At 27.6% G+C, this 10,000-nt stretch overlaps 1 protein-coding gene across 4 annotated transcripts in view; it reads right to left on the reverse strand.

Moving 5' to 3' along the window:
- The window catches only part of LOC105194010 (formin-like protein), a 125,651-nt gene that overhangs the window by 3,453 nt on the left and 112,198 nt on the right, over positions 1-10,000 (reverse strand). Inside the window, exon 17 of one of the 4 annotated variants that reach the window (XM_026138780.2) lies at positions 1,171-1,273. The exons of the other annotated variants lie outside the window; for them this stretch is intronic. Within the exon in view, the coding sequence (XP_025994565.1) occupies positions 1,199-1,273 (75 nt within the window). The 3' untranslated portion in view covers positions 1,171-1,198. The remainder of the gene's footprint in view (positions 1-1,170; positions 1,274-10,000) is intronic. 4 annotated transcript variants of the gene reach the window in all.

Here is a 10,000-nt window from a genome sequence, read left to right on the forward strand (position 1 = left end):
TTTTCCACCTTTCAAGATGGACCTCGCTTTACTAAGAAATATACATTTGTCAACTTTATTTGTTAATAACTTTTTAATGAACGAGTGACGACTAAAATGTCCTAAAGATCATTAAGCATCATGACCTTGACAACATACGCCAAGGTTATTTGAAGGTGGTCCCCTAAACTATATAATTATCCAAAAAAATACAAGATTCGCCAAAATTTCACCTAATTTCAAATCAAAAATGTTTTACATTTTATTATTTATTTAAATAGCGTCTCTCTCATTTATGTTATAACATATGAAACTTTATCACAGTAAAAGGGAAGATAATAATAGAGTAATTCTCTCAGGCAACATCAATGCAAACTGAAACATGCTAATGCATGAATATTGATTGCTTTTAGTACAGATATGATGTTAAAAATATGTAGCATAATATACAATGTGTACAATTGTAATCAATATACACTGAATGTATCATCAATATATTTTTTAATTTTTTCGAAACTAATAGTAAGATAGCTTTCATGTTTTTCTTTACGATATATCAGGGTAAAAATAACTTTAATAATTTTTGTTTAGGGTAAGACTTTGTTTTAAAAAATAAATTATTAATATTATTATTAATATTATTTAATATATCAGTTTTATCAAGAGGCAAGGTTTTTTTGATAAAACTATTTTCTTTTACAAATCACAAAATATCATAAATATTTATGTATATTAATATAAATTATAATTTAAATTAAATTTTATTTTAATACTTGATTATTATGACTTTATGATTTTTAAATAATAAATGTTTTAATTCATGTAAAATTAGATATTTAATATTTATACAAATTACATATTAAAATTATTAAAAAAAATATTTAATTTTACAGAATTTATATACATAGAAATAATAAAGACATTTTAAAAAACTTTAAAATAATTATATTGTTATTTTCTTGTAAATATCTACAACGATCACTGATAATATTTTTATTTATACGTCTAATATAGCAAAATACATCTAACATAATAAAATAAAAAATTAGATTAAGAATTATATGATTTACTTTATGTACATTAATAAGATAATTTGGCGACAATCAATTTTTTTTACACATAATGTGGTGTATGTGTAGATATTAAAATTCATACGTGTTAATAGAAGGATGTGAGTGATGACAGACTTACATGTCGTGAATTTGTGTTTTCTACATTGTTATGTTCTGAGCTCCAGTTCGTTAAAATGGCGGTGTAACAGACTCTTGTTCGAGTTACAGCAAAATTTCGGTGACTTTAAACCCAAATAAATATGTAACAAATAAGAAAAATAGATGAAATCTAGTGTTTGAAAAGCGGAATAACTGTGAAAGGCACGTGTGAAATAATTAGGATCAATATAATTGTAATCCCTGTAAAATGTTCATGCTGCTTCACAACATGCAAAATAATTAATGTCTCCTGTATTGGTTTTTCTTATAATCATTATAATTCTTAGTATTTAAATACTATGAATAACATTTATACTTATCATTCATTAATTCATTCTCTCTTCCACACGCATACATGCGCACTTACACATGTATGTATATAAGAATATTTGTAATCATACAATTTTGAATAAAATTTCTAAATAAAGACTATAAATATTAGATTTTTAAGATTCAGAGACTATCTCCAATTTAAATTTGAAAGTAATGTAAATCTTTGTTTCTAGAATTTTTTGTTTAAAAGATGTACAATGTAAAAGTTATGTATTTTATGATTTAATAATATTATGGTAAATGGCCCAATTATTGACAAATCCCAAATACTGACAAATCTGATCTTAATGTTTTTTTTAATATATACATTATCCGAAAAAATGTTGGTTGTAATTTGCCATTCAACAATGTAACTGTTATATAACCAGTTACATTGCGTATAATAGTTACATTGTTGAGTGAAAAATTACAACTAACATTTGTATTTCATGTAACTTGGTATTTGCTAAGATGTTACATAGAATTGTATTTTTACTTGAATATTTAAGCAGTGTATTTATTGTTATAACATTTAAAAATAAAACTTTGATTTTTTCTGGAAAAAAAAAAATTTTTTTTAACTATAAAAGGTTCGATCCAAATGATGTTCTTTCTTACTAAAAAATATGCGACAAACAACAATTATGGAAATGAGTAATTTCAAGTTAAAATTGATAGAAGGTATTACACATTGAAACTGTTATATTTAATAACATAAACTTGAAAATAAAAACTTGAAAAAACCGAATAGTAAATAAATTATGTGTAGTTACATTATTGATATTAGTAATACGCTCGTAAGTTTTTGATGTTTCTAATACTGCCAATAAATCCAATAATATTCTCAGACAACATAAAGTCTAAAAATGGATTATAAAATATCTTAAAAACTTTATAAGATGTTATATAGGCAATTATTTAGTTAAGAGGATACTGCGTCGATGATTTTAACCTTGACATAGAGATGCATGTATTGATCAACTTTTTCTTACAAATTAATCGGCAGTCTTGTATAGTTTTCGAGATATACACTTACATAAAACTAATTTTCGAAATTTTATTATTTTTGTTATATGACAAATTGTATATGATGGATAGTGTACACGAGTTTCACACGAGTATCAGTTGTAATTTTTCACTCAACAATGTAACTATTATACGCAATGTAACACTGGTTATATAACAGTTACATTGTTGAATGGCAAATTACAACCAACATTTGTTCGGATAATGTATATATTAAAAAAAACATTAAGATCAGATTTATAACTTTCTACGCGAGGTCCATCTCTTCTCCCCCCGTCGCTCTTCTTACGGAGCGAAATGAAATCTATAACTGTTCCGTTCCACATGGGTTTTCGACTTTTCAGAAAGGTCCACTTTACCCTCCCCGCTGCTCACGGAGCGAAATGAGATCTATAATTGTTCTGTTCCACAAGAGTTTACAGTTTTCCATGCAAAGCAAGGTCTACTTTACATCTCCCCCTGCTTATAGAGAGAAACGAGGTATATAATTGTACTTTTCCATACAGGTTTTTAATTTTTCGCGGAAATAAGGTCTAACTCATCTTCCTCTCTCCTCTGTGTTTGCCTTTATGAGGCAAAACGAGGTCTATAATAGTTCCGTTAAAAAATGTAAACAAAATCACATATTCGCAGGTATAAAATTAGAGTAATCTAAAATGCACTTATTCACTATCCATCATATATCAAAGTGTTATATAATGAAAATAAATGAAACTTCAAAAATGAGCTTTATGTAAGTATATTTTAAAAACTATACGAGACTGCCGATTAATTACAAAAAAAGTTGACTAGTATTTTTACCTCTATAAAATTATTTTCCAAATTTTTGAAAAACCTTTTTTATACTTAACATTTCGTGAAATGTGAGAAAAAATTTTAAACATGCTGAAACATTCGGTAATATATGTATATAAATACACATTAAAAAATATTTTAAATGCAAAAGTAGTACTTATTTGCTTCCTTTCTTTAAATATCATTTTTTTCTATATCTTCAATCCTTCTCGAAAAAACCATAAACAGTCATTCTGTGAATCTCTTCTGTAAATGTCTCAATATTTATATTATTTGTTTTTATAATAATAATAATAATATCGTTCACGTATTTACAAAAATAAAATTTCGAACCCAGACTAAATAAATGAGCTATTTTTATAACAAATATCGATTTATTGAATCTTTAATATTGTGTTCCAATATCCGGACGGAACGTTTCGATCTACTTGGTTCTCATCAGCCATTAGTTAGAAGATAAAATATATTATAATAAAACTATCCAAAATTAACAATACATTAAAAGATATGAGCACTATATAAGACAATTATCGCAGAAATAATCGCATTTAAAACGTACCCTGTGAAGAAGGATACCAAACAATGTGAAACATCGCATAACCGATCGTAGAAAGTCGAAAGGTAGTTTTTCATTATCCTACGAGAACTACGGACACGAGTATCCGAAAAATTAATATTGGTTGGGCGATAGATAAGGACCAAGTATGTCAAAACGTTGCATCCAGATATTTGAACACAATATTAAAGTTTTAATAAATTGACATCCATTTTAAAAATAGTTTATCTGCTCTGGATTCGAATTTCTATTTTCATAAATTCTAATTATAATATTATGCAATGTGATAAATGTTAATTTTAAATACATCTACAGCATTGATGTTGTAGGAGAGAAACTCGAAGAATATAAATAATATATACATGACAAATAAAAATTGTAACTATTATAGCTTATCAGAAGTTATATTAATAAATGGATTTTTTAGTGGACATAAATAACAATCAGATATAATTATTTCACATTTTTCTTGATTAAAAAAAATGAGATCAATAGTAGCAAATATACGTATACTGATAAAAAAATCAATAACTTAATTACTTTAACATGCATGGAATAATATGTAGTTCATAACAGTACTTTACAGTATCGAGAAAAAATATAAATATAAACGAATATAAACGGTTACTATATTTATGTTTTATAAATTACTCTTTATACTAAAATGGAAAAATAATTCGTAATAATAACAACGCTTTTATAGATCGTAAAAAATGTGTTCACTTATTAAAATAAGATGTTTTCAAGTTGATTAAGAAGAATCTCTAATTTGAAAGAGTGGGAGAGTCATATGACTTTTCATTCATTTATTCATATTTTTTAAGAGAATGGCGTAGCGGAATTACTACCTATAGGTTTGAATTTTTTTCAAATTGGCTTTAGAGAATTAAAAACTTTTTTATATGTTTAAAGTATACACAAGAATAAATCGCGAGTTACTCAACTTGAACTTAAGGGGATCCTAGCGATGTTTTCAACCAAATTGACCTATGTGCGTCATATTTTGATGTAATAATTAACGCCTATATATCTTTACAAACTACTACATTGATAATGCACACATACGTATACACAAATTTCAGGAAAAGTTTTCTCTTATACTAAATCCAGCACATTTCTAAAAGCACAATTTGTTTTTTCATGTTATCTCGAGTTACAATTTATACTTGTTTCATAGAAACAAAATACAAAACCAGGACTGAGTAAAAAGTATTTGAAATACAAAATATTGGCAATTAGTACTTGAATTATAAAATACAAAATACTATAGCTTGTACTTCATATTTCAAATTAAACGAATGCCAGTATTTTGTATTTCAAATACTTTTTGCCCAGCTCTATATCAAACTTATATAAAATGTATGTAATGATTTTTATTTGAATGTACATTAAGTATTTTAATATATTTAGCTATATTAACTGTTTTATACTGTATTGTAACTGTGTTATATATTATGTATGAAGTTCTCCAATAAAATTTTTTATTGAGTTTACTTCTACTCTTTCATTAAATAATTAAAATTAACATGTCAAAATAATCGTTCTTTATGCTTTTTTTGGTTCGGTTTCATGATAAGGCCGCCATAGGAAAATAATCTTTCTGGAGCAGATGATAGTAAAGATGTGTTAAACTTAATAAATGTCCGTCTTACGATTAGATAACGGTCTAAACATTGCACAGTGACATTATCATTTATTTGCGTATGTGTATTCTATTTGTGCAGCGTTTATATTCAATTTAACAAAACCCTTATCGTCTACAGATTAACAAAAATTTTTTTAAGTTATTCTAACAAATGCTACTTTACATCACTTTTTATTTTTTTGTTTTCTGATTTTAATAAAAAAATTCAAATCTAATCGAAATTAATCAGAAGAAAAAAACTTATTTAAAATACACATTTTAAATACGACCGATTTTCTGCTAATTTTTATTCCTATATGTGTATAGAATATTCTTGTAAATGAATATTTTAAAATTCGCACACGGAAAAAAATTAGTCAAATTAATCTGAAAAATGGATAAAAGAACCAGACTGGTGAAAAAAAATGATCCATATTTTTTATCGAAATAACCAAATAAAGGAATATGTTAAACAGAGGCCATTTTTTACCTAAAACCGACACCATTTATTAAAAACTGTTTACGAGACCCCCTCTAAAAAAAAAAAAATAATTATTTGTCCATCAAGTCCAGTAGACCTATTTTGGGTGCTTTCCAACAAGAGACACAGGCGACACTGTGTAACACAGTGTCTACATTGGTGCTTTCCAACTATGACACAGAGAGACACAGAGCGACACTGCAAAACACAGCTTAATCTTAAGTTTGGCCGTGTCAGCCATCAATAGTGCCAACACATCGGGCAAATAAATTATTTTTTCAAGTGTGGTACTGGTACATTTTAGTCATGTTCAGTTATGTTTTGTCGCCTTAACATACAAAATTAAAATTATAGTTTGAACTTTTCGTTTCTTTACATGTTACATCTTTAAATTAGCACAATGGACTTATATTTTTACTAAAAATGTCTTCGTGTTCGAAAATAACGTACCGGACCCAGAATTCTTAGATAGTAATCAATATTCATTATTTTTATTTAAAGAATTGTATAAGCCTAAGAAACAATGCATTCGTTGATTATTCATCATTCATACGTATTTCATCGGATTAATTTGCAAGTTTATTCTTTTGTCAGCATTGTAAAGAAGTTGTTCCTACGTTGGATAATGTAAAATTCCTTCTTTAACGAGTCTGGATTTTCTACAGATAGATTTCTGATTCAATTCGAATCTGTGTTTTTTACTAAGGCCGGTATTCATAGTCGAATCTTATTTCAAGATTGTCTTAAGCAACGTCTTAAAATGCTAATACGGCTCTCTGATTAGTTGATGACATCTTAAGGTGATGCTTAAGACGATCTTAAATATAAGAATCGACTATGAATACCGGCCTAAGTCAGTCTTTTACGCACTCTAGTAACCGTGTTTGGTAACTTATCTGTTCCAATTAGACTACACAACTGTGTTACACTGTGTCTCTCTGTGTGACACTGTGTCGCACTGTGGCACTCTTGTTGGAAAGCACTCAATGACAATATCACCAGTTAGGAATATCGTTACGTGTCGTTGCGCAGCTTTTCTACCATACAATATCTGCGCAACGACGCTGGGGCCGTATTCTGTAACTCTTAACGACAGCTAGAGATATTGTTACGTGTCGGTGTGCAGCTTTTCTATCATGTATAATATCTGCGCAACGATGATGTAACGATACCGAATTGTCGCTAAGGAGTTACAGAATCCCGTTACTGTAGGCGTATTCTGTAACTTTTAACGACATCTAGGAATATCGTTACGTGTCATTGCGCAGCTTTTCTACTACGTATAATATCTGCGCAACAACGTTGTAACGATATCCAATTGTCGTTACGAAGTTAGACAATAGGCCTACAGGGAAAATTACAAAACATCGGAATTTATTATTGATTAAAAAATTCAAAACAAAAACAAAATTATTGTTGAAGAAAATTATGCTGAAGTAGTTATATGAGTATTTTTTTAGGTTTTATACTATTAAAATAAAATTAATTGTGCATTTATGTGCTCAAAAAAGTGAGTAGTAAATGTAGAAAGCAGGAAATTTTGGCTCGCATAATATACAGGGCGGAAATTCCCGGATCCTTGATGGCTCCTGGCGCCTCAATCAAGAACTCCACAATTTTAGGCAAAAAATGGCCTCCGTTTAACATCCTCCTTTAGCTACTTGCATTCTAGTTGAGATAACAATGTTAAAAGAAGATCGTTTTTTGTCCAATTTAATGGAAACGTAAAAAACATGGTGAATCTTATATATAGCATGTGACGTGTCAGTAATATTACAATATTGCATGTTTGCAATATTGCACAATTACACAAATCACAATCAGATATTATGGAAATTTAATTAAATATTACATTGTAATATATTAAAATGTAAAATTATACTTATGCAAGGTATATCTTGAAAAGCGCCCACTAATTATATAACGTTATTCCTTGATAAAAACTGACAAGGAAACTAACGGAAGTGTCCACCTCAGATTAAAACGAGCTTTTAATATGTTGTAGTACAGATAAAAATACGGGCATTTTTTTATTTAGGGTATTTTTTCGTGTCTCCTTGCACTTTTAGGGAGTGAAACACCCCTTTGAAGAAAGTCGATTTTTTTCTTTCAAAGCATATATCGTCGAAACTATAAGAAATAGAGAAAAATGTTCTACATGAAAGACGAATGGCTCAAAAAGTACTTTATAACAGCAAAAAATGATTAAAAAAAATTTTTTTTTTCATGCTTTTTCCCACCACTTACCTATTTTTAAAAATTTTTATTTTTTTTATAAGCAAAATAAAGCTTCTTTTATTACAAATTCAACGATATATGATAAAGTTACGATGCGACAGTCCCATTTTCCAAAAATAATTAAAAACCTCTTGCACAGTATGCGCATTTGTGCGTTACGGAAGTGACTTTCTCCGATTTTAACGTGCCTTTAATATGTTGTACAGATAAAAATAACGAACATGTATTTTTTTATGCCCTAACGCACTTTTAAGGGTAAAACACCCCTTTGAAGAAAATCGGTTTTTTTCTTTTCAAGTGTGTATCGTCGAAATTATAAAAAATAGAGAAAAATGTTCTAATTGAAAGTTAAATGGCTCGAAAAGTACTTTATAACAGCAATAAAAAAATTTTTTTAATTTTTTTACTTTCCCCCATCACCTACTTATTTTTTTAAATTTTTATTTCTTTTTATAGGCAAAATAAAGCTTATTTTATCATAAATTCAATGGTATATGACAAAGTTATGTTGCGACATTTACATAACACTTAAATATATACATATTAAGGTCAATACTGCCGAGATGTAAAAATTAAATTTCAAAATAAGAGATGATCCAAAGTGCATGCGCCAAGTTGCGTCGTTATGCATATTTCTACACTAATTAAATTTTGTATATAATAAACACATAAATTGAATTGTATAAATGCAGTATAAAAGATGAAATTTCTAATTAACTTTTAAATTAGTTTTATGTTAGTTCTCTTGTTGTTAGTTGATGACCTGGCATTAGATAGTAAAGGTATGAAATGTGTGAGTAATAACTTTTGTAAACCAAGTCTCCTTGTTTATAAAATGCTGAAGAGAACAAATGTTCTAGTCAAATCATGTAGACCAATAAATAAATGTTCAACTTATATTAATTATATTTATTATTGTGTACACAAAAAATTAATGTCTTACAACACCGTAATTGTTGTTATTCTTCAGTTTGATGTCATTTTATTTTGAGGTAACCAAGAGAAATATTTGCAATTAAAAACAAGTTATGAATGAATAATAATTTCTTTATTCATAATTTGTTTTCCATATATATTGTGACATATTATCAAAAAAATTTGATTAATTTTAGCGGTTTAAAAAGTCACTATTATTTTATTATCACTATTATTATTATAAAACTATTATTTCAACATTTATTGTATTGTATTGATTTGTCTTTGTGCACTTTCGCGTAGTCAACCGCATATAAGACAAATCCGTTTTATTGTGAAGTAATATCGAACGCACAGATGGGTAGGCGGCGGTACCATGCGTTATGGAGTGGTTTTTAATTATTTTTGTAAAATGAAAAAATCGCATCGTAACTTTATCATATATCGTTGAATTCATAATAAAATGAGCTTTATTTTACTTATAAAAAAATAAAAATTTTGAAAGAAATAGATAAATGATGGAAGAAAGTAAAAAAAAAATTAAAAAATTTTTTTTTCTGCTGTTATAAAGTACACTTCAAGCCATTCAACTTTCATTTAGAACATTTTTCTTTATCTCTTATAGTTTCGATATACGCTTCAAAAGAAAAAACCAATTTTCTTCAAAGGGATGTTTCACCATCTAAAAATGTAAAGAGGCACGTATAAAAAAATACGTATCCCTTATTTCTATCTGCACTACAACATATTAAAAGCTCGTTTTAATCTGAGGCGGACACTTCCATTAGTTTACTTGTGAGTCGAAAAGTCCTAAACCATTTTTTTCTATAATGTTTAATAAAGCAGTAATTATTAAGTAAAGC

This window comes from Solenopsis invicta, chromosome 4 (assembly GCF_016802725.1).
Source record: "Solenopsis invicta isolate M01_SB chromosome 4, UNIL_Sinv_3.0, whole genome shotgun sequence".
NCBI classification, from domain to species: Eukaryota; Metazoa; Arthropoda; class Insecta; order Hymenoptera; family Formicidae; genus Solenopsis; species Solenopsis invicta.